The sequence below is a fragment of the Rhinopithecus roxellana genome, chromosome 15 (assembly GCF_007565055.1).
Source record: "Rhinopithecus roxellana isolate Shanxi Qingling chromosome 15, ASM756505v1, whole genome shotgun sequence".
Lineage (NCBI taxonomy): Eukaryota > Metazoa > Chordata > Mammalia > Primates > Cercopithecidae > Rhinopithecus > Rhinopithecus roxellana.
Genome location: NC_044563.1, coordinates 86,232,175 through 86,258,405, shown reverse-complemented (window position 1 = coordinate 86,258,405; position 26,231 = coordinate 86,232,175). Strand labels below are relative to the sequence as shown.

At 42.4% G+C, this 26,231-nt stretch overlaps 1 protein-coding gene across 1 annotated transcript in view; it reads right to left on the bottom strand.

Annotated features, from left to right (window-relative positions):
• Positions 1-26,231, bottom strand: part of DNHD1 (dynein heavy chain domain 1) — a 76,954-nt gene that overhangs the window by 48,918 nt on the left and 1,805 nt on the right. Inside the window, exons 2-10 of the mRNA XM_030918015.1 lie at positions 25,500-25,759; positions 24,383-25,220; positions 20,416-20,589; positions 14,529-14,732; positions 14,340-14,450; positions 12,179-12,335; positions 3,416-3,670; positions 3,168-3,305; positions 2,983-3,034 (exon numbers count right to left, since the gene is read on the bottom strand). Of these exons, the coding sequence (XP_030773875.1) occupies positions 2,983-3,034; positions 3,168-3,305; positions 3,416-3,670; positions 12,179-12,335; positions 14,340-14,450; positions 14,529-14,732; positions 20,416-20,589; positions 24,383-25,220; positions 25,500-25,632 (2,062 nt within the window). The 5' untranslated portion in view covers positions 25,633-25,759. The remainder of the gene's footprint in view (positions 1-2,982; positions 3,035-3,167; positions 3,306-3,415; positions 3,671-12,178; positions 12,336-14,339; positions 14,451-14,528; positions 14,733-20,415; positions 20,590-24,382; positions 25,221-25,499; positions 25,760-26,231) is intronic.

Here is a 26,231-nt window from a genome sequence, read left to right as displayed (position 1 = left end):
ACTCTCTTGTTTAGTTGTAAAATGTTCTCTGGAAAATATTGGAGAACACAGTTTAAGACTGGAGAATATGTTGCAACTATTTTATTAATAATACACTGAGTATTCTTTTAGTGATTAGAATCTAGTCAATGTATACATTTATATTGAAAAGGAGTTAATTTTCATACTTTTATGTGTAAGTGGGGCTACTGAAATTATTTTGTAATTTAGTTAAAAGGCCATACGAATTTTGCCTCATTTAAGTAAAAGTTTTCTCAGTTGGATGCATCCTTTTTAAAGACTACTAGTAGTGTTTTAACTGCTACTTCTTTACATTTATTCAAAATGTACTCCACTTTTTAAACGTTTATTTTAGATTCCGGCGTACATGTGCAGGTTTGTTATATAGGTAAACTCGTGTCACAGGAGTTTTTTGTACAGATTATTTTGTCACGGTACTAATCCTAGTACCCAATAATTGTTTTTTTCCGTTCTTCTCCTTCTGCTCACCCTCCACCCTCAAGTAGGCTCCAGTGTCTGTTGTTCCCCTCTTTGTGTCCATGAGTTCTCATCATTTAGCTCCCACTTATAAGTGGGAGTCACAACAAAAGCAAAAATTGACAAATGGGATCCAATTAAACTTAAGAGCTTCTGCATAGCAAAAGAAACTATCAACAGAGTAAACAGACAACCTACAGAAGGGGAAAAAATATTTGCAAACTACGCATCTGGCAAAGGTCCAATATCTAGCATCTATAAGGAACTTAAACTTACAAGAAAAAAAAAATGGCCCCCATTAAAAAGTGGGCAAAGGACATGAACAGACATTTTTCAAAAGAAGACATACATGCGGCCAACAAGCATATGAACAAAAAGCTCAATATCATCAATCATTAGAGAAATGCAAATCAAAACTTTTTCTTCTTTTTAAAGAATTTAAGGACAACAGAACTTTGGTTCTGGCTGGGCACGGTGGCTCATGCTTGTAATCCCAGCACTTTGCAAGGCCAAGATAGGAGGACCGCTTGAGGATAGGAGTTCACGACTAGCCTGGGCAACATAGCAAGACTCCATCTCTACAAAAAATTTAAAAATTAGCCAGGCATGGTGGTATGTGCCTGCAGTTGCAGCTACTTGGGAGGCTGAGGCAAAAAGATGACTTGAGCCCAGGAGGTTGAGGCTGTACCACTGCACTCCAGCCCAGGTGACAGAGTAACACCCTGTCTCGAAAACAAACTAACAACAAAAAGAACTTTGGTTTTGATTACTCCATTCTATTAATCTGATTTTCCATTCAGATCCCTTTTTTCTTCAAATTTTGTAGAAAGGTTTTAAAATGGTACTATGAATACCCTTATCCATCCATTTAGATTCAACAATTAACATTTTGTCACATTGCATTATTTGTTTTTCCTTCTATCTTTTCATTCCCCTAAACATTTTGAAGGTAAGATACAAGCATCATGACATTTCACCCCTAAACATACCAGTCTGTGTGCTTTTTTAAAAGCAGAAGGGACAACCTAAGACATGGAAGGTGAATATTTTCAGCTTCACTAGAATTTAGAATAAAAATGCAAGAGGTTTTTTTTGCTCCTTTTAACCATTCAAAAAATACTACAGCATATTTATAACATGAATTAGTACTGCATATGATGAGAAAATATGGTGAAATGTCTGATTTATCTACATCTTTAATACTAATAAAGTAAGAAGGCACATCTGTAGCACGTATTTCTATGTGCTGAGCACCATACTAGACACATGACCTCTTTTAATCTTTAAAATAATTCTTCAGGTTAGGTATGTTTGTTATTCCCACTTTGCAGACTAGTAAACTAATGAGTCTGACTCCAGAGCCTTACTTCTTTCCACAGCGCCATGTAAAACAAATATCGCCGGGCGCGGTGGCTCAAGCCTGTAATCCCAGCACTTTGGGAGGCTGAGACGGGCGGATCACGAGGTCAGGAGATCGAGACCATCCTGGCTAACACAGTGAAAACCCGTCTCTACTAAAAAAATACAAAAAACTAGCCGGGCGAGGTGGCAGACGCCTGTAGTCCCAGCTACTCAGGAGGCTGAGGCAGGAGAATGGCGTAAACCCGGGAGGCAGAGCTTGCAGTGAGCTGAGGTCCCACCACTGCACTCCAGCCTGGGTGACAGAGCGAGACTCCATCTCAAAAAAAAAAACAAAAAACAAAAAAACCCCACAAATATCAATAGTCTCTATCAATTAACCTAAATTTATATGGGGAAAATAATGTGCCCCAACTGGTGTATAATTTGTAAAAGACACAGAATCCTTGCAATGAACCTTTTTGCTCCTTGTCACCTATTTCCTAAAATTAATGTTATGTCTTTAATTCTTCTTAATGAACAGATAGAAGTTGAATGGGGAAATTAAAAAGTATCGATGAGTCAGATGTGACTGATTGCATTTAATGATTTTATTTGTGACAGCATTAGTATCCTAAATAAGGGAAATGTGAAGATATATTTCCACCCTGATGGTTAATAAGTGTGAAGATTGATAATAATAATTAGTAACCATGAAATGTTTCAATAATACTAATGAATTAATCCATATGAAATGAAAGAGAGCTATAGGACATAAAGCAAGTGTTGAGCAAGCAGAGCTCTTCAAACAAGAACAAATTTACTTAGCAATAAAGTTCAGTAGTAAATGAAATGCAATTATGGCACTGGAGAAAAACCTCACAGAGTTTTGGATGAACCAGGTTTGGAAGGACAATATACTCACACTCTTTCATACACCCTCTCACTGCACGCACATACACAGAAGCACATGAATTTGTGAGCAAAAACACTCCCTGACCTTTCTACCCACAACACACATGTGCAGTACCCAGGTTAGAGCTGTTCCATCCACACCCAATGCCTGACTCTATAGCCTGGACCTCCTGTCTTCTTCCCATGCCATTCGTACTTGTGCCCTTACCCTCCTTCGGCCTTCCTACCCCCTGCCTAGGTCTCCCTGAATACCTTCAGAATACAGGGAATCCGAAGAGGTCTTCAGGTCTGCAGACTGTACTACCTTCATGTCAGGATATGGAGAAGGGGCAGAAATGGGAAAACAATGAGAGATTCAAACCAGGTTGTGAGTCTGATTACTCAGAGGATAGGAACTGGGAATTCCCACAGCCAGCTTTCTGCTCAATCCAGAATACCTGCAAGGCAGAGGTCTTGACAGACTGTAAGCCTCCAGTTAGAATCTGAATCATATTTTCAACACGGGGCACATGAGACAGTTGGTCATGATCATCAAAGACCAGCTGTGATGAGAGAAAGGGTTTCTGCCTTGGGGCCTGTAAAAAAAAGGGTCAGGAAAGGTCGAGGGGCTAGATGTCAGTATACATTCCTCAGCATCTGGCCCTGGACTGCCTGCCACCTCCACATATGCCACCCACCACCTCACTTGAAGGATGTTGGCCACAAAAGAGGTTATCTGCTCCTGCAAGATAGAAATGAGGCTCTGACAAATCATGTAGTCGACCAGGCGGGCAAACTTTCCCAGCTGCAGCCACCAGGCCTCTGCTTGCTTCAACTTCTGCTCCAGTTGTTTGTGCTGTACCCTCTGAAGGTATATGGAGCCTTGGCCTGCCCTGATCCTGTCGCAGTTTTGCACTCGCTCCTGTAGGCCCTGTTGCATGTGGTATGTGTCCTCGTGAACCTGTAAGCATAGAGTGGAAACTCACCAGAGATGGGGGATGGAGAGCAAACCAGCCACCCACTAGTCTGTGCAACCTCTCAGGTCCTGGAGTCTGGGACCTAGAACCTAGATATACACATGGAGGGCTCCTTTTTAGCAGAGTCTACCCCCACCCCACCTGACCCCCTCAATTTTTAAGTGACCAGAGAAGATATGAAATAGAGAACATATATTGAGAGGTCACAATGTGCTAATACGGTAGGCCAGGCCTGTCTACTGAAAACCCCCAGGGTGAAACTCAAATAGAAAATTTGTGTATATGTAAATGTAAAAGTTCACAATGCATAGAAGAGACAAAAAAAAAAAAAAAAAAAAAAAAAGATGGGATGAATAAGGCTAAATAATAATTTCAGGATATGGACTCTGGGTAATAATTAGGCCAAGTGATGTGGCCTGCTGAGTAGAATGATATTGCTTTATGTTACAATAGAAGCTGTTTCTGGGCACTGATATAGACTTTCTATTAGAGGAGAGGGAATGTGGAATAAGAGCCTGGGAGCCTTTTTGTGGGTTCTTTCAGATCTGGGAGGTTCCTCAGCCTATAAAGGCTGCTGACAATTGCCAACACTCTGGGCTTTCATTGTTGAGGAACAGAGAAGAGGTACCAGAAAGTTATGCTTGGCCAGATGGATCCTTTGTCTTCCATGCTCTCCTGTCCCTTTTGATGCTCCCTAGAGCTTGTGATTAGAACTGATTGGTGTCTGTGAATTGTACTTCTGGTATCCATGAGCTCAAGCCCCAATCTTCTCAGACCCAAGCATAAGACAGTTAAGTCCTAAGCATGGGACATCAAATACAGACATGCCCTATGCGTATGATGATTTTGTATATGAGACTAAGTGAAGTGTTCTCTTCCATGTTCTAAAAATACTCCCCAATACCCAGTGCTTCCCACTTCATAACCCTTAGTCCAGTGCACCATGATTTTGTTATTTATATAACTCATCGACTACACTGTAAGCTCCTTTAGGAGGCGATCTTGTTACACCTTATTTCATTTTTCTATTGCTTAACACAGGCCCTGGCATGGGGTAGTTTCACAGTAAATGTTTGTAAAAAGAATGTATAATCTCACATTGAAAGAGCCTACTGAGTGCTATTAGGATAAAACCATACCAATGACAACAATAATAATTGCTAATACCACAGAACATAATCAGTATATATTTTTAAAGCACCAACACTAGGGGTGATAACATCCAAATTATAAGAAAAAATGTTTAGGACTGGCACAGTGGCTCATGCTCGTAATCCCAGCACTTTGGAAGGCCAAGGAGGGTGGATCACTTAAGTTCAGAAGTTTGAGACCAGCCTGGGCAACATGGTGAAACCTGATCTCTGCAAAAAATACAAAAAATTAGCCGGGCGTGGTATCAACTGCTGTAGTCCCAGCTACTCGGGAAGCTGAGGTGGGAGGATCACCTGAGCCCGGGAAGTCGAGGCTGCAGTGATCCCTGATCATGCCACTGCACTCCAGCATGGGCAACAGAGTGAGATTCTGTCTCAAAAATAATAAAAAACCTGGAATTCCATGCCTAGTCAGAGTATCATTGAAGTTTGAGGATAAATAAAAACATTTTTTAGATATACAAAGACTCAGAAAATTTTCCATCCACGGATTCTCCCTTAAAAAAAATAAGGAATAGTATTAATATATTCCGGGCAGAGGAAAATGAATCCAAGAGGATAAAGTATTCTACAAAAGATTTGGTGGGTAAAGAAATTTGTGAGATATATTGTTAATTTTAAATAGTGCTATGGCCTGTGTGTTTGTGTCCCTCCAAAATTCATATTTTGAAATCTGAACCCATAAGGTGATGGTATTATGAGGTGGAGTCTTTGGGGAGGTGATTAGGTCATGAGGTCTCCAGTCTCAGGAATAGGATTAGTGCCCTTAAAAAAAAAAAAAAAAAAAAGTTCCCAGATCATACAGTATTTGTCTTTCTTCGTCTGGCTTATTTCACTTAGCATAATGTCCCCAGGTTCATATGTGCTACCATTAATGGCATTATTTCCTTCTTTTTGTGACTGAATAATATTTTATTGTATATATGTATTAATATCACAATTTCTTTAACCATTCATCCATCAATGGACACATCGATGTTTCTATATCTTGGCTATTGTGAATAATCCTGCAAAAAAAAATGGGGGTATAGATATCTCTTTGAGATACTGATTTCATTTCCTTTGGGCATATACACAGAAGTGGGATTGCTGGATCATATGATAGTTCTATTCAAAGGGTTCAAACTTTTAGTTATAAGATGAACAAGTTCTGGGAATCTAATGTACCGCCTGTGTGGTAATGGATGTGTTAATTAATTTGATTGTGGTAATCATTACACAATATATACATCTATCAAGTCATCACATTTTATACCTTGAATATATTCAATTTTTATTTGTTAATTTTATTTTTAAAAGGCCCCAGAGAGCTGGTTAGTCCCTTCTGCAGCAAGAAGGTGCTGCCTATGAGGACTGAGCCCTTGCCAGACTCTGAATCTGTCATCACCTTGATGTTGGACTTCCCAGCTTCCAAGAATAAATGTTTGTTGTTTGAAAGCCACTGAGATTATGGTATTTTGTTATAGAGGCCTGAGTGGACTAAGGCAAATGAGTAGGTTACAAAACAAGAATGTTCATAACAATCTCGAAGAAAATTCCAGGAGATGTCAATATAAGCATAATGGGAGGAAGAGAGAAGGGAAAGAAAAGTACGATAATGCCAAGGTTCTTATTCTTCTTGGGAACGATATGGATAAAAATTCATACTTGTCATTCATTCACTCAATTGAGCGCCTACTAAATGGCATACCCTACAGTAAGCACTAGAGATATATTAGTGAATGAGTACTTAAGTCCTTGCCCCTCCAGGAGGAGGGAGACAGCAAACATAATAAATACATAATTTATGGTGTACATAAAAAGGTGATTTGGCCGGGCGCAGTGGCTCAAGCCTGTAATCCCAGCACTTTGGGAGGCCGAGACGGGTGGATCACGAGGTCAGGAGATCGAGACCATCCTGGCTAACACGGTGAAACCCCCATCTCTACTAAAAAATACAAAAAAAAAACTAGCTGGGCGAGGTGGCGAGCGCCTGTAGTCCCAGCTACTCCGGAGGCTGAGGCAGGAGAATGGCATAAACCCGGGGGACGGAGCTTGCAGTGAGCTGAGATCCGGCCACTGCACTCCAGGCCGGGTGACAGAGCGAGACTCCGTCTCAAAAAAAAAAAAAAAAAAAGGTGATTAGTATTGGCGGGGTGAGGTGGCTCACACTTGTAATCCCAGCACTTTGGGAGGCTGAGGTGGGCGGATCACGTGAGATCAGGGGTTTGAGACCAGCCTGGCCCATGTGGCGAAACCCTATGTCTACTAAAAATACAAAAACTAGCCGGGTGTGGTGGCGGGCACCTGTAATCCTAGCTACTCGGGAGGCTGAGGCAGAATTGCTTGAACCCTGGAGGCAGAGGTTGCAGTGAGCCAAGATCATGCCACTGCACTCCGGCCTAGGCGACAAGAACGAAACTCCGTCTCAAAAAAAACAAAACAAACAAACAAACAAACAAAGTGATTAGAGTACTATGACAAAACAAAAGAGTGAAAACATGTATTTTAAAATGATTTTAAAATACATGTTACAAAAACTGAAAGAACAGCAAGCAGAAATGAACAAATCTATAGTTGTAGGTAGGAAGGGATATTTAACATATATCTCTCAGAAATTGAAAGACAAAGGAGGTTAAAAAATCACTATGTCTTGACTGGGTGTGGTGGCTCATGCCTATAATCCCAGCACTTTGGGAGGTCAAGGTGGGAGGATCACTTGAGCTTGGAGTTCGAGACCAGCCTGGGCAACATGGTAAAACCCTGCCTCTACAAAAGAAATACAAAAATTAGCCAGGTATAGTGGCCCATGTCTGTAGTCCCAGTTACCCAGCAGGCTGAGGTGAGAAGATGGCTTGAGCCCAAGGGGGTGGAGGTTGCAGTAAGCCAAAATCATGCCACTGCACTCCAGCCTGGGTGACAGAGTGAGACCCTGACTTAAAAAAAAAAAAAAAAAAAATTGTGTCTATAGAATATTTGAATACAACAGTGAATAAGCTTGGCCTAATACATATTCTTTTAGGTTGGGTTTCCTAGAAGCAGACTCTGAGACAGGGATTTGGAGAAATGTGATTTATTGAAGGAATGATCTTCAGGGAAACAAGAGCCTCTAAGGGAGTAAACAAAGCAGAAAAGAGAAGGGGAAAGTACCCAGCAAGATCTCAGCTAAATTCTATTTTTGATCTGATCTGGAGTGGGGAAGGAGGCTTTGGAATGTTCCAGTCGTACTGTAGAGTTGTCATGCCTTGAAGCAAGTAAGGAAAAGAAAAAAGGCTGAGGAACTGTTCCATATGAGAGAGACTAAAGAGAAGTGAGCACTGAATTCAATATATAATTCTGGTTTGGATCCTGAAGAACGAAAATATATAGTAATAAAGGACATTATTAGAATAATTGCCAAACTTTGAATAAAGATTAGAGATTAGATAACAGAGTTGTATCAAAGTGAAATTTCCTAATCTTTGATCATTGTACTATAGTTATAAAAGAAAATGTCCTCATTCACAGAAAAAACATACTGACATATATAGGAGTTGCTATGATTTGAATGATTTGAATGTGTCTCCCAAAAGTTAATGTGTTGGAAACTTAATTGACATAGTAACAGTTTTAAGAGATGGAGTCTTTAAGAGGTAATTAGCCAAGAGGCCTCAACCCTTATGAAAGGATCAATGTTTTGATCATGGGAGTGGGTTAGTTATCATGGGAATGGATTACTGATAAAAAGGATGAGTTTGGCCTGATTTCCCCTCTCCTCTCTCTGTCTCATATTCATGTCTCATCACTATGTGAGACCCTCTACCATGGGATGAGACTCTTGCCAGATGCTCTTGGACTTCCCAGCCTCCAGAACCATGAACCAAATAAACTTTTATTCTTTATAAACTACCCAGTCTTTGGTATTCTATTATAGCAACAGAAAAAAAACTAAGACAGGGGTAAGGGAGCTGATACCTGCAATTTACTCTCAAATGATTTAGAAAATAATGTGTACATGTTTAGACAAAAAGAAAGAGCATAAACAATAAAGCAAATGGGAAAAATAATCTATATAAAGGATATGTGAGAGTTTATCTTACTATCCTTACAATTCTAATAAGTTTTAAATTACATCAAAATACAAAATCACAGAAGGAAGGAAGGGAAAAAGGGAGGAAGGGAGGAAAGAAGGGAGGTAGGGAGAAAGGAAAGGAAAGGAAAGGAAAAAGGAAAGGAAAGGAAAGGAAAGGAAAGGAAAGGAAAGGAAAGGAAAGGAAAGGAAAGGAAAGGAAAGGAAAGGAAAGGAAAGGAAAGGAAAGGAAAGGATGGAGAGGAGAGACAGAGGGAGGGAAAAGAAAAAAATAAGTGTTGGTAAGAATGAAAGGCAACTGAGGCCAGGTGCAGTGGCTCACACCTGTAATCCTAGCACTTTGGGAAGCCAAGGCAGGTGGATCACTTGAGATCAGGAGTTGAAGACCAGTATGGCTGAGATGGTGAAACCCTGTCTCCACTAAAAATATAAAAATTAGCTGGGCATTGTGGCTCACACCTGTAATCCCAGCTACTTGGGAGGCTGATGCAGGAGAATCACTTGAACACGGGAGGTGGAGGTTGCAGTGAGCTGAGATCACACCACTGCACTCCAGCCTGGGAGACACAGCCAGACTCACACCTATAATCCCGGCATTTTAAGAGGCCAAGGCGGGCAGATCATGAGGTCAGGAGATCAAGGCCACCCTGGCTAACACAGTGAAACCCCGTCTCTACAAAAAAAATTAGCCGGGCGTGGTGGCGGGCACCTGTAGTCCCAGCTACTCAGGAGGCTGAGGCAGGAGAATGGCGTGAATCTGGGAGGCAGAGCTTGAAGTAAGCCAAGATCGCACCACTGCACTACAGCCTGGGCAACAGAGTGAGACCCCGTCGCAAAAAAAAAAAAAAAGAAAGAAAGGCAGCTGGAAATCAACATCATTGATGGAAATGTAAACTGGTACAACCACTCTGGAAAACTGTTTGGCAGTGTAAAACATACATATATTCTATTCTAGCAATTCCACTCCTGGAATATATATCCACAAAAAATAAATGCTTATGTTCACCAAAAGACATGCATGTACAAGAATGTTCATAGCAGTATTATTCATAATAGCAAAAAACTGGAACCAACCCAAATGTCCACAATAGGAGAATGAATATATAAATTGTGGTCATTCATACAGTGAAATACTACCTAGCTATACAAAAAGAGTGAACCACTGATACCTACAACATTATGGATAAATCTCACAAACATAATGTTGACTGAAAAAAGTCAGGCAAAAAGGAGCACACACTGTCCAATTCTAGTTATATGAAATTCAAAATGAGACAAAATTAACCTGTGGTGACACAGGTCAGAGTACTGGTTACCTCTGTGGGGGTATCAGTGAAAAAGGCACCTGAGAGCTTGCTGGGATGCTGGAAATGTTTTCTATCATGATCCGGGTATACAAATATATAGCAATACAAATACAAATGCAAAAAATTCAACAACTGTACAGTTAAAATTTGTCTACTGTATATGAATTATACCTTCATATAAAAAATTGACTACTGGATTTCAAAAATTTATAACTATTTTTGTAGCATTAAAGGTAGGATTGAGGAACTAAGAGGTAGACAAAGGCTGTGGAGCAGCTCACCCCCCATCTCCTGCCTCATTCAGCTTGGTAGAACAGCAGGTCCAGCATTTATTACCTGGAGGCTAGAGGCTGTTGTCTCCTTTTCACTCCTGCACCTTGGCTTTAGGATCCTGATATTGCTGATGCCTTTAGCCCCTTTCCTCTAAACCTCCTGAAGACAGACTATGAATTTCCTTTTTAGCCACACTTCTAAAACATCCATAGAAGATATCACTGAAGAGTCCAATCAATACAAACTTGTAAAATATGCAGAGGTTCTGTTAAATCCAAGGTTTTAAACTCTGTGGAGCTGTTATTGAACGTCTTTGTGCAAAGACGTTCAATAATATCCCTAGGTTCCTGGGATACATCAATGAATGAAACAAAGATCTCTACCCTTGTGGAGGTTACAATCTATCATGAGACATTAGTAAAAATAGTAAGCAAATTATATAGTATTTTTAAAGGTGAGAAGGAAGACAGAAAAAGGAAAACAGAGTAGGATAAGGAGGATAGGTAATTCTTAGAAGGGGAAGGAATTTGACTATTCAAAATTTTGTGAAAATGTTTTATTATAGGTATTTTTAAATAAGATTTCATCCAAGAGCAATCAACAGAAGTTATTGCTTCCTCCTAGGAATAGAAATTCCTTGCAGTCGGCCGGGTGCAGTGGCTCACACCTGTAATCCCAGCACTTTGGGAGGCTGAGGCGGGCAGATCACAAGGTCAGGAGATGGAGACCATCCTGGCTAACACGGTGAAACCCCGTCTCTACTAAAAATACAAAAAAATTAGCCGGGCGTGGTGGCGGACGCCTGTAGTCCCAGCTACTTGGGAGGCTGAGGCAGGAGAATGATGTGAACCCAGGAGGCGGAGCTTGCAGTGACCCGAGATCGTGCCATTGCACTCCAGCCTGGGTGACAGAGCAAGACTCCATCTCAAAAAAAAAAAAAAAAAAAGGAAGAAATTCCTTGCAGTTGAGGCCGTTTTTGGACTTCAGAGTTCTGTCCTTTGTGATTAACCTCCTCTGATGGAGTTCAGAGCAACAGGTAGAACCCAAAACCTGGCTCAAGCCAGGCAAGGTATACCTCCTTCACATTAATTAGTTATTTTCACAAAATCTGGGTGGGCCTCCTCTCTCAGAACTGGACTATCTATACATGGTAATTAGCCATAGTCCTGTGTGAATATCCAGCCCCACCTGACAACAAACCATGGTAACAGGCCATGGGCAAGAGGCAAGTATACAGGAGGGCCTCCCAGAATTCTAGGCAGGGGGTGTGCATTGCAGATGCAACATACGCATAATTAGGAAGGATTCCATCACTGCATCCTTCCACTAACCACAGTGGCCTTCCAAAGGTTCAAGATAGGTTCAAAGATAAGCTCAGCAGCATAAAAGACAGGATTCCTGTTCTCAAATACCCTAATTCCCAAAGGTCGGCATAAACAACAGACAAAATAAACATTGATATATTCCTTCTCCTCCGTGCTCCTAGATCAAGATCAACCCGTAGGGAAAGGTTGAGTCTAAGCCTCTGCACACCTGTTATTGATTCGTCCATCCGAGAATAGAAACTGCTGTTGCTGGGCAGGAAAATGGCTCTGATTCAACTGCAGAGTCCAGGTCTCACAGTGGATTCCAGGAGAAACTTAATGAAAGGAGGCTGAAACTCTGGGGAGCTCAACTTGGAGAAAAGGTCTACAATAAACTAGAGCCTCTTACCAGTCGAAGAATGGATGTGCAGAGGTTCAGGCAATGATGGAGCAGTCGTAGAGCCTTATGCTTCTCCTTGGCTAGAGCTTTCTGCAGGTCCAGCAGCTCACAGCACCGATCCAGTTCCTGGGGTAGCCAGGATACAGAGTGTAGCTCCTGTAGAAGCCTAGAATCAAGGACTAAGCTGGTCAGAGCTGGCATCCCAATCCTTCCTTGGATACCTTTGACCTCTTCTCAGCCTAACTTACCTCAGAGGGCACAAATAGTTATAGAGCTTGTAACATTACCAACAGTGACCAACAGTGACAGCTCCCTCTCAAGAGTTCTCTGAAAGAGTATAAGCCCAGAAAGCTGCTTTCTCAGCTATACAAGCTGAGAAAACGTTTGGGGTATGTGCAAGTGCTTATACCTAGTGATCTCTCTGCTAGAAGAGAGGGTCAAATAGGTACCAAGATCTGACTTAGAAGAGCATAAGTCTCTTCTAAGAGCCGAGCCTTCTTCCTTGGAATAGAGAAAACTAAGGGTCCTAAAAGTCTAGGTGGACAGGTAAATTTTAGGATCAAATGTGATGAAACTGGAAGTTCTCTATGGGCTGTCCATCCCTGAGGAAGCCCAATCCTGTTATCCACACCTCCCAAGCCCCAGAGAACTCCACATCTGTAAACATCCTTGAAAAAGATAAAAGACTCCTAACTATCAGACAGGATGGTCACAGTGGGCATCATTTATTCAGTGTCAACTGAGAGATACTGAATGTGGCACTTCGTATTCACAGTCTTGTTTAATTCTCATTACAGAATTAAATGTAGAAATCTTTATCTGAGTTTTAAGATCAGGAAACTGAGGCTCAAATACTAAAGTCCCTTGCTAGTACTCAAGGTCTAAATAAGATCTGTCCAGCCTCCCAAGCCCTTATGCTCTTAATTACACTATAATGATTAGGCTAGACTGGAGGATGAAACCCCCTAGAGCAGAAGTTGCAAACTGGGTTAAATTCAGTGGAAAAGTTTTTCAAAATGAGTCACTAAGAGTTGGCTAGCATACAGTGTTTTAATAAAAATTTGAAGGCCTGGTGTGGTGGCTCATGCCTGTAATCCCAGCACTTTGGGAGGTTGAGGCAGGTGGATCACCTGAGGTCAGGAGTTCAAGACCAGTCTGGCCAACGTGGCAAAACCCTGCCTCTATTAAAAATAAAAAAAATTAGCCAGGCATGGTGGTGCATGCCTGTAATCCCAGCTACTTGGGAGGCTGAGGCAGGAGAATTGCTGGAACCCAGGAGACAGAGGTTGCAGTGAGCCAAAATCACGCCATTGCACTCCAGCCTGGGTGACAAGAGCGAAACTCTGTTTAAAAAAAAAATTGAGTTAAAATTGGTTGAAATTTGAGTTAAAAGTGAGAAATTTCACAACAAAATGTGGACTTCTAGGAAATCCTGAAATGTAAGGTGGCTGATCACACTGGACCTATATTCCTAAATGGCAACAATTAGTTGGAACTGAGTAGTGACTATCCTCTTTAGATGCAGTCTCCAGATTGCACTTCCCATGCTCCCTAATGTCTTCCACCTAAACCACTGCATTCCTTCAATACTTCCTGCTTAGGCCCTTTAGGCATCTGAATTTGCAACTCTTATCACAGAATATACCTAAGAGTAGCTGAGGAGTCGTGTAGGGAAAGCAAGGAAATACTGAAAATAGGAATAACCAACCTTTTCCAAAAAAAAAAAGTATCCAAGTAATATCTTGGAAAGAACAGAGAGTTTGGATTCAAACAACTGAATTAGACCCCCAGATCTGACATTACACATAATTACGTGAGAGCAAGTGGTTTAAGATATATAATTACCTGGAGAATATTGCATATATTCTCCATAGAGAATATATTCTATTCATGAAATAGAATATAATCTTTTCAGAATATATATTCAGAATATATATTCAAACAAAAAACTGGTTATTTAACAGTATGTAAGGTATGATCACATTTTGTATATGTGATAGAAAAAAGACTAGAAAGATATGCAACAAAATGTTCATAGTGGTTGGAAGGATTAAAGGTTTTTTTCTTTGTGCTTTTTTGTATCTGTCAGATTTTCTACAACAAACATACTATTACCTTTAGTAAAACTAATTTTTAAAAACTCAATGAAGTTGTGTTTTTAATACCTCACCTACTAATATGGAGTAGCCCAGCTCCAAAGTGGGGCACAGCCAAGAGCAGATGATTCTCTAGGAAATTCCGGAGTCGATGCAGCCCCTGCAATCTCACATTCTTCTTCCAACTAGAAATTAGAGGTCAGTGATAATATACTGTTGCTGTCATCCATTTCCTACCAAATCACATATCTGTCATTACCTACCAGGTAAAGGACTTGCGTAAGAGGTAATACTTAAAGAATGGAATGAACTGGAGCTGCTGCCAGAGAACACAGTGATGGTGCCAGGTACCCAGTGTCATCGTCTCGCTACCTTCCACAGGATGTACGTGCAAGATCCCAAAGGGAGAGAAGATGTAGTGCTCGGGATTCACCTTGTCGGGTGGCACCACCATCAGGCTGTAAGGCCTTTAAAAAAAAAAAAGAGCTCTGATCAGTGAAGGCCCTGGGAACTTGGTCAGACTTTAAGAGACCGAAGGAGGATAGAGGAGATGAAAAAGGGAAACAGGAAGGCAGGCAGAAGAAAGGAGAAAAAGGGGGAAAGAGAACAGAATGATTTTTAAACTAGAAAGATGAAACAAATATTATTAAGAAACCAAAGCCAAAGGTAGATGGGAAGAAAGAAAAAGGCACCTAGCCATTTCCAAGAAATTAATATCTTCACACGCAGATATCTTACATCCCATCAAATCTAAGACACTGTCCACCATAAGCTGCAGCATTATCTTATGAAATGCTAAGATAAAAATGCTTCTAATAAGATATTCCATCAATTTGTAAGATGCATCATAATTTTAGAGATGATAAATGTGAAAAATTCTCATTTCTAGAAATGATAAAATACATACATACTTGGGTATGCATGCAGAGATAATCAGAATGTTATTTGGTGGAGTAACCAAGATTGGAGAAAAGCAGAGGAAGACTAGAAAATTAGAAACAGGCAAATAAAGAGGAAAATTGCAACCTAGTTAACTAGACAAGTACCTTCAGAGCCATCTTAAAAATCTTAGTTGGTCTTGGGTTCTCTTACTTCAGCAAAATGCACCTATATCCCACATTAAATGCAATATATACGTAGTGATATAATAGGTGTATCTAGTTACAGTAGGCCAGTTAGCATAATGCTATGTTTAGATACATTTAATAAAGCATTTATTTGTATTTTTCTGTTTTCTTTATATAACTCAGAGCCAGCAATATTTTTAAGTATTACATATATTTTTAGCACTTTAAAAGCTGTATCGTAGGTCCTATAATGCCTAAGAGATAAAATAGCCCTCCTCTATCTCTTATCTCTCTCAGCTTTCTAGAAAACATTGTTAAGCAAGTGACTTAAGAACATTTAGATAGATACCAGAATGGACGCACTAAGTCAAGTCATATTAAAACCTTGCTTTGTTTTTGACAAAGTTACTAAAGTGTCTCAAGTATAGTACTAATATCCCCAAATTACAGATAGGAAAACTGAAACAAAGAGAAGTTAAAGCTTTGCCCAAGACGGTTAAGGGAACAATACAGGATTTAAAACCAAAGTTACCTGATTCATGCCCTCCTTTAATCAGTGGGCCATTTAGCTTCCCACAGTGAGGCTGCCTATGTTAACTGAGCCCTGGCTCTTCCCAAGAGGTATTTCCTTTTCCTATGGCCTACTTAATGGAGGCTGCTGTTTCTGTGTAGGGCCAGGAGTTATGGAGTACCCTTCTCATTCACAATGGCCACTACTCCTTTGGAGGAAATTCACTCATTCTACAAATGTTTAATAAGGCAAGCAGTGTGTAAGCCACTGAGGATACAGCAGTGTTCAAGAAAAATTCACTCCCTGCCTTTATGGAACTTAGTTAAACCATTTATCAAGTTGTACCTCTGTTCAAGTCTTGTGGTCAGCGATGGGGACATAAAGATGACTTGTATATAGTCCTTGTCCTCGAAGGGCTCAGAATCAACTGGAGTATGACATGATACTAGAGAGCAGATGGGGGAAGTCAATATCTTCCTGAGTCCCAGACCCAAACATTCAGTTGTTTTCACAACATCTCAACCGTCTTGCTTGCATCTGAAACTCAGCAAGTTCTGTACTAAACTCAGTATCTACTCCCACCAAATCTTTCCCTAATCTGGGCAATTAGTTCACTCATTCATTCAACAAATATTACTGAGTATCTACTCTATGCCAGATTGTTCTAAGCCCTGAGGATACATCATTAACCACAACAAACCCAAACCCCTCCCCGATGGAGCTCTCATTCTACTAGAGAAGATGATAAACATCATTAACAACAGGGAGGGGGGAAAAGAGCAGGCAAAGGGAGATTGGCAGTGCCAGGGGAGAAGTGCAATTTTAAATGGGGTGGTAAGGGTGGGGAAGTGACAGCTGAGCAAAGACTCAAGGAATAAAGGAGGTGAAGGAATAAATTCCTAAATGTAAATCAAACACTGAAGAAAATGCAATTAAAATGTTGATAAATTCAAACACATTTAAAAAACCTATTACATAGCAAATAAAGAAATAAAATGAAACAAGTGAAAAAGTTCTTTCTATTGATGGTGCACTAGAAATTTGGACCAACATTCCCACTTGAGAACAACTAGAAAAACTAGGCCAACTATCTGGATAACATATGAAACTGGATAATACATGAAATATAATATCTGTATAACACATCAGAGAACCCAAAAATGTAATCCCCCAGGCTTCGGGTCGAGACCCCAAATGGCTACAACACATGAGTAAAGTGGAACCAGAAATATACCTCCTCCTTGGTATGGGACCTGAACTGCAACTTTTGCTCATTTAGTTCCCTGAGTCTGTTGAAAGCTTGGCTCCTCTTTTCAGTATCTCAGGAACGTATAGCAAAATTGACATTTAACTACCTTTATATTGAGAGGAATTGAGAGGTGCCTCTGTTTGGGGAAAAGCAGCACCAAATACTGAACTCATTGCAACGGGTTTCCTTCTTTGGCAGATCCTGGCCCTGTAATCATCCATTGCCTTTTTAGTTCTCTTGTCAATAGTTTCTTGTCTCTTTATGTGCCTCATTGTCTTTGATCGTGATGCTTCTCTGATTATAAAAGATGCTAATAGTTTAAAGCCCTATGCTTGTCATTTGCTTTCTGTAAGCTCTCCACTATGGTTTGTAGGCATTCCATCCCACATTGTCACCATTACTATCATTACAGCCATGACAGTCAAGTGTAGCAGCTACTAGGTGTCAGTATCACATTCAACCACAAGTGATAATTTAATTAATTGTGATGCCACTATGTGTCATGGATTACTAGTATCCTATTTCCCATTAGCAAGGAATTCAATACTGTTTTAGGCCAAGGACATTACCAAATCAAAGAAGATCCTATATTAGAGGCTAGTTTCCTGGGGCCACTCATAATACCAGATACCGTGTTAGCCAGGGTCCAGGCAGTAAAATAGAAACCATACTAGGCATTTCAACAAAGTGAATTTAATAAAGAGAATATGTTTTTGAAAAGATGTTGAGGCCAGGCACGGTGGGTCATGCCTGTAATCCTAGTACTTTGGGAGGCCAAGGTGGGTGTATCACTTGAAGCCAGGAGTTTGAGACCAGCTTGGCCAATATGGTGAAACCCTGACTCTACTAAAAATACACAAATTAGCCAGGCATATTAGCAGGTGCCTGTAATCCCAGCTACTTGGGAGGCTGTGGCAGGAGAATCACTTGAACCTGTGAGGCGGAGATTAAAGTGAGCCAAGATCGCCATGGCACTCCAGCCTAGGCGACAGAGCGAGACTCCATTTAAAAAAAAAAAAAAAAAAAGCTCCAGAACTAGAGGAACAAATGAAAGAGGTTTGGGTTATTAGAAGCTGAGATTGGAGGAGGGGCCTTGCAGAGTTGAGACTCAAAACTCTGAATGGGGCTGGGTGCAATGGCTCATGCCTGTAATTCCAGCACTTTGGGAGACTGAGAAGGGAGGATAGCTTGAACCCAGGAGTTCGAGACCAGCCTGAGCAACAAAGTGAGATCCCATATCTACAAAAAATTTAAAAATTAGCCAGGCAAAGTGGTGGGCACCTGTGGGCCCAGTCACATGGGAGGCTGAGGTGGGAGGATCACTTGAGCCCAGAAGGTAGAGGCTGCAGCAAGCTGTGTTCCTGCCACTGCACTCCAGCGGGGGCAACAGAGCAAGACTGTCTAAAAAAAGAAAACAACAACAACAAAAAGAACTCTGAAGGAAAGGGGCTACCAACTGGTGTTGGTACCTCTCAGCGTTATGAAAAGGCTGATTCAGACAGTGCTGGCTGGGCCAGGCACGGTGGCTCACACCTGTAATCCCAGCACTTTGAGAGGCTGAGGCGGGTGGATCACTTGAGGTCAGGAGTTCAAGATCAGCCTGACCAACATGATGAAACCCTGTCTCTACTAAAAATACAAAATTAGCCAGGTGTGGTGGCACATGCCTGTAATCCCAGCTACTTCAGAGGCCGAGGCAGGAGAATCGCTTGAACCAGGGAGGTAGAGGTTGCTGTAAGCCGAGATCGTGCCATTGCACTCCAGCCTGGGGAACAAGAGTAAACTCTGTCTCAAAAAAGAAAAAAGAAAGTGCTGATGCCAGGGTGAAAGACCATTGCTGAGGCGATGATGGCAGAAAAAGCAAGCAAACGAAGCAGCAAGTCCCTTCCCCTCTTATCTTGCTGTCCAGTATCCTAGCACTCTCCATTAATCAAACCTAATAGGAGGCCAGCTGAAAAAAGAGAAAAAGTTTGCAGAATCTCAGCCCTAGTATCACAAAGCAGAGAGGGAGGAGGAGAATTAGAATCAACAGACAATCAATTAATAACTGGCAGATGCTCTTAGTGAACATTAAATGAATTGATCAGTAAATGAATGAATGATATTGATCATTAGTGCTACCTAAGTTCAAGAGATCAGTGTGTGCAGGAAATAAGGTTCTTTGGGAGACTGTATTAGATACTGCTTAAGAGCATAAACTTTTGGATTAAGATAATCCTGGGTTTAAATCCTAGTTACACCACTTATTATGTAGCTTTGGATAAATTACTCAACCTCTCTTATGTATCAGTCCACTCATCTCATATACTGAAATAATAATAGCACCTACCTGGTAGATGAGGATTAGGTAACCCATGTCATGAGTTTATTAGCACAGTGCCTAATATATTGAAGAGCCTGGTTAAAGGCAATTACTACAATTATTTCTGGGAGCAGATGGACTTGAATAGGGCTTTTAAAAATAGGTGAGATTTGAGCTGGGCATGGTGGCTCATGCCTGTAATTCTGGCAATTTGGGAGGCTGAGGCTTGAACCCAGGAGTTTGAGACCAGCCTGGCAACATAGTGAGACCTCATTCTACAAAAAATAAATTTTAGAAAACTGGCCGAGTGTGGTGACTCATGCCTATAATCCCAGCTACTCAGGAGGCTGAGTGAAAGGATTGCTTGAGCCAGAGAGATTGAGACTGCAGTGAGCCATGATTGTGCCACTGCACTCCAGCCTGGGTGATAGAGCCCTTGCTTCAAAATAATAATAAGAAGAATAAATTTTTAAAAGTAGGTGTGATTTGGATCTAATGAGAGGAAGTGAATAAATGCCTCTTGAGTCATGGGGAAGGAGGAGACCTGTTTTCACAGCCACATAGATAAACTAGAACCAGGAGGTAGAAGTTAAAAGAACGCAGACTTTGATTCAGTCTAAGGAACAAGATGCCTGGAAAAAAATTTTCCTGACACTGCAAAGATTTAAACAAACACATGATTTTTCCATTGGAGGTGGAAGAGATCATCATAAAATTTACTTCTGAGGCTATGAACAAATGTTTCTATCATTCTAGGATAGAATAAAGAAGAGCAAAATGTGACAAAAGGATGTGTAAGACAAAAGGCTGCAAAAGCAAAGGGGAGTGAAGGGGAGGTAGAGAGTGGAAAGGAGGAGGAGGCTGAGGAGAAGGGAAGAGAGAGGGACACTGGAGTCAGAGGAGGAGTATGTGGAGAAAGGACAGGGAGAGGGGTGCACACGCGGAGAAAGAAGAGGCGGAAGATAGCACAGAAGGAAACCAGGCAGCGGGAGGAGAAGGGGCCTGGACATAGGTTTCTCACCTAAAGTACCGGCTGGGAGCCACATTGAGATAGAGGAAGTGGATCTTCTTCAGGTATCTCTCTGTCTTCAGAGTAGTCATCACCTGGCTACCCAGGAAGGAAGTCTCAGGTGAGAAGCCAGTGCCGCTCTTTTGGAGGGTCTTTTCCCTGGGAACTTCATAGTCAAGCTGAGACCTGTATGACAAAAAGTCAGGAGAGAAAAGGCAGAGCAAAAAGGTCAAGTACCTTAGAGGGAGGCCTTGCCACTGTTGACTAGTGAAAGGAGGAGCTAGATCAGGTGCCTGAGGAGACCTGACATGGCATTGTCAGAGCCTGACTACCATCTATACTCAAAGATACCACATACTGGGCAAATATAGTGCATTATGCAACACAGTTAGGCAACAATATTGACACAAACGTGTGTGTGAGCAACCTCTCCCTTTCTGATAAACAAATAATCATTCTAGATTGATTGTAATTACCGTAAAGTCAGTATTACATAATATTATGTACAAATAACGGGAAGACTTTATTTTCGCAACTCATTGCTATGTAAGCCCACAGTACTGGATTTCCCCTCCCAGCTCAACCTTCTTAGCCTTTCAGATCTAATATTCTATCTTTGATTCCATTATACGTGCTTTCCAACCCTGAATGATCTCCATGCCTGTTACATTTTCTGCTCTTCCCCCACCATTACCCAACCTCTAGCTTCATATTATTTCCTTTCCTGCCAAGATCTAATGGTGGCCCCCTCAAGCCTGCACCAATACGCTCATCCTCTTACTCTTCTGCATTCTGGTCAAGAAAATTGGTATGTTACCATTAACTCAAAAGCGAATGACTAATAATTTTTAGTCAGGGTGACCTGAGAGCGCACACAAAAAAACTCGGGAATGATTTAACTTAGACTTAGCCAGTCAGAATATACCAGTATCACTAACTGACCCAAACTTAGATCAACACAAATTTCCCCAGGGATAACAGTGCAATCCTATTCTAGAATTCATATCAACAATATGGTTTATAACCTTTATAAATATGTCCTTGATGAACTGTTGTGTTAGATCAGGACATCTTAAATGGTATAATTGCTCTTATAGGTTCATTTTCTCAACAAAGTCCTATATGATATGGTATATTCAGAAGATCACAAAACCAAGGACATTTGCTCCTCTACAGGTTCCTGGTGTCCAATCTGCTGTGGGCTCATTCTGCTCTGATGTCTTCACACAAGTCCTCAGGCAGCTACCTCTTTCAGGCCTCTCAAACTGCTATCCCTAACCCCATGCAAGCCCTGCTGAGCTCCCAGTTCCACCCCATTCTCTGTCTCCTTCCCTGCCTGGAGAAAGCTGAAGTTTTTAGCCATTAGCCAATTCCCTCAACTTCAGTTGCCTTCCCACACACTTATCTGTCCCCCAATTTCAGAGGAAGAGGTATCCTTTCTTCTCTGTAAGATTGATTCCTCCATCAGTGCTCTGGATCCCTAATTCTCTATGACATATTTTTAATCTACTCTTCTTGTTACCTGAGTCTATTTATTAATTTAGTCTATGAATATTTATTGAGCACCTACTTCTCAAGCACTATGTTAAGGGCTATCAACATCTCTCTCTAAAAAAAAAAAAAAAAAAAAAAATTCCTACCCAGACACCAAAATTCTTTCAAGCTGCTGCCCTGCTATTTGTCTTTTCCCTTCAAGCTAAGCTTCACAAAAAAATTGTAAAATGCGATTTCCACTTCATCTTCCATTCACTCCTCAATGCACCACAATCTAGCTTCCTCCCCACAAAACTTAACCTCTTCCTTATTACTGCAGCCAATGAACACTTTTATTCTTCTTACTTGTCTCATTTAACATGTAATACTACTGACTGCTCCCTCCTCCTTGAAACTCTGTTTCACCTCCTAACCTGCAACAATGTTTTTGTTAATCTAATCTAGAACTGAACATTCCCCACAAGTACTTTCCCCTAACTACACTCCCTCTCTTTCTCTCTCTCTCCCACCCCCAGAGGAGCAGCCAAGCAAAAGACAGTATTCTTTTGTTTTATAGCACTTATTACAATTTGTAATTATATTTTACTTGTTATCAACTTAACTATCTCTCCCTAACTAAACTGTAATACCTCAAGGGAAGGGATTGAGTCTGTCTCATTCACTTCTGTATCCCTAGAATCTTGCAGTTCCTAATAAATGTAGCTATCCAACACTTATTAAATGAATGAATGCCTGGGAAGCCACTCCTGGAGAAAGTAATGCAAATGAAGCCATATTAGCTAGACCTTAGAGGTTTACTGCCAGGTTCAAAGGTAGGACAAAGAACTTGATCCCTTCCCAACATCTCAGCCCATGCCAATTCAGTTAAGTTCCCCTAGGAAATGAAACTTGTACTCAGGGCACAGGGCAGCTCTTTGAAAAAGGAAAAGATTCCGATAGGCCTACCATAAATTTGTGGCATTGGCCACCTTCCATCAGCACCCCAGAAGCCTACCTATCTATCCAACATTAGGCTTTAATGGAAAGACTTGACCTAGCCATAAACTAACAGCAAAAACTGAGGAAGTCAAGCTTAATTAAAGGTAAAATTAGCCTTCTTCCCAAACAGTAAATGTGCCACAGACAGCTACAAAGCATTGTCTAGAAAATGAGGTCAGAGGACAAGGAGAATTCCAAGATTAAAGTTAAAGAACTCTCTTGGGCGCGGTGGTTTATGCCTGTAATCCCAGCATTTTGGGAGGCCGAGGTGGGCAGATCACTTGAGACCAGGAGTTGGAAAACTAGCCTGGCCAACATGGCGAAACACTGTCTCTACCCAAAATACAAAAATTAGCCGGGCATGGTGGCATGAGCCTGTAATCCCAGCTACTCGGGAGGCTGAGGCAAAAGAATCACTTGAACCTGTGAGGCAGAGTTTGCAGTGAGCCAAGATCAGGCCACTGCACCCTAGCCTGGGTGACAGAGTGAGACTCTGTTTCAAAAAAAAAAAAAAAAATCTACAGTTAAAGAACACTGAGAAGAGAAGGTCTCTGTAAGCATTCTGAAATCCTGTAGAGAGCTCTGATAGCCAGATATTTTTAAAAAGAAAAAAACAGGGCTGGGCGCAGTGACTTACACCTGTAATCCCAGCACTTTGGGAGGCAGAGGTGGGCAGATTATGAGGTCAGGAATTCGAGACCAGCCTGGCCAACATAGTGAAACTCTGTCTCTACTAAAAATACAAAAATTAGCTGAGTATGGTGGCATATGCCTGTAGTCCCAGCTAGTCAGGAGGCTGAGGCAGGAGAATCACTTGAACCCGGGAAGCGGAGGTTGCAGTGAGCCGAGACCACGCCATTGCACACCAGCCTGGGCAACAGAGTGAGACTCCATCTCAAAAAAAAAAAAGAAACAAAAGAAAAAAATAATCACTCAAGGGGCCAGAGTGCCCACATTGGCAGGACAAGAAGACTCTGGAAGGGTCAAAATGAAATTCTATCCAGTAGTGCTGCCAACTCCACTCTGCCTTGGAGCTGTTTTAACCCACATACATGTGGTAAGGACACTCAGACATGCATTCCCTAGGGGTACCTTGAGGGAAAGACCCAGCATCCAGGAATCAACTCACGGTAGGCCTGGGCAATGTTAAGTGATTATGAATGAATTACAGAAAAAGAATTAAGGAGACTTCTGACATCATCTAAGAAAGAAGCCTGGAAACTGAAAAGTCAAGCTGTTATTCTAAAGCTTTGGCTGCCTCATAGCTGACTTCTGATTTTCATTAATTTCTGTATTTCTCCATGGGGATTAACACTAACACCACTGGGTTTATTTTGCAGAGAAAAAGGAAGAGAAAAGTAGCCTTACACTAGCTTTGCGTGGAGTTGGGCTAATCCCTATGATCAACAGAGAGCTGGATCTAAATTTCCAAGTGGCCCTACAGGCACCCATAAAACAGCTCCTTTTTCTCCTCTGCTCAAAGCCCTAGACTGAGTCCCTCACTTACCTGGTCTCTTTTCTTCCAACAGGCTCCTCCTCTGCATTGTCAGTGTCACTGCTTTCATACTGTACAGGGATGTCCGTTGCCAGTGCCAAGGGAAGGAGACTAAGTCCATCCAGCCACACAGCCTCTTCTAGGGCCACCTGAGCACCAACAATGCCCAGGCAGCGCTGTAGCTCGGGCAGTGTCAATGGTCGCAGCCAGGTGGCCAGCTCCTCCTTTACTTGCTGCCTACTCCACCGGGCCTGCACAAAAGGGCAAGCTGGGCATGGGGGCCTGTGATGGAGCCTCTGCTTCTGGGGACAGCAGTCAGCATGGGAAGCACTGTCTAACAAAGAGCTGTCTGGAGGAAAGGCCTGGTTAATGGCACCTAGCAGGTCCAGATGGAGATGGGTTTGGACCCAGGGTGCCCAGCAGTACAGCTGCTCCAGGAAGGGCAGAAAATCAAGGTGGCCAACTAGCAACTCACGATATGGAGGCAGTAGACCCAGTACTGCATGCAGATAGCGCCAAGCTGCAGGGCTACTGTCCTGCAACACAGCTGAGAACAGAGTTCGGAGCTCAGCTAGCAGGAGTTCCAGCACTGTGGGCTGCTCTGACTCAGTCGCTGGCTTCACGAACTGCCTCTGTTTCTGCTGACAAGCCAAGGGCTCTTCTTTGCTGTCCAAGACACATAAGGAGTGCCAAGACTTAAGGGCATCAGATGATGTCTCATCAGAAGACAAACCTACCCTCTTCTCCTCTGGGACCATGAGGAGCTGGGCATTCAACTGCTGTCGAAGTGACCTTGCCCACAGCTCAGGCTCCAACTGCCAGTTCCAGGATGCCAGATGCCAGGCCTCACCTGCATGGGACAGCCCAGGAGAGGGGCCAGAGAAGGGACCTCAAGTTCTGGGCAGGGGATGGTCAGAGTCAATGGGGTTAGGAAGAAGAAAGGACCTGGGACAAGGAAATAGATGGAGCTACAGAGCAGAGCCAGATCAGCCGAGAGCCTTTCCTGAGACCCTCAGGTCCTCCCTACTGCTTCCCCAAAGACTCTGGTAAGGAGCAGGCCTAAGACAGAGGTGAGAGCCCTTCTGGCAGAAGAGTTCCTTCTTAACTCCCAATACCCTGTCCCCCTCACCTGGCCTAGGGGATTTAGGAGGCAAGGCAAGGGAAGAGAGCCCGATCTTCTGATGAGGTTTCATGGAAGAGTGCCTGTTGGAGCAGTGAATGAACTTAGACTTGAGTTCCAGTCCGAGGCTCACCCTAATCATAGCCACCCATACACGGAGAGACTGGCACACACACGTGCAATCACCTGAAGAGGCAAACTGACACACCGACAGAGTTCACTCTGAACCTCAGTCACAGCAAGAAATCTGCACTGGAGCTGGCGATCGCCTGAAAAACGGGTTAACAGGTCGTCACTCAGAGGCTGCAAAGCCCCAGTCCCATGACATCTTCGCCCACAGGCTAAGGAGGTCGTGAAGACACAAAGTCGAGGAGCAGGCACGGCAAATGACGGTCAGGATGCGGGTAGGGGAAGACGTTAAGAAGGGGCAAAGGAGGCGGGCTGGGAACGCGGGGAAGAGGAGGCGGACTCTGTGGGAGGGGGTCCTGAGCGCAGGGGCGAGAGCGGGTCCTGGGGAACAAAGAGAAACGGATCCCGAGCCGAGGACTCACCCCGCAGCTCCACCCGCACCCAGCAGTTAGAACCGTTACAAGATCCCAGAAGGACTGAGTCTTTGCCAGAAACATCCGGGGGAGCCAGAAAGAGGAGGGGCCAGGGTCCGATATGGGCGGGGCCGAGAGGGGAGAGCCCGAGCCAGGAGGGGCCGAACGAGGCCGAACCTGTGCGCTGAGGCTTGCCTGG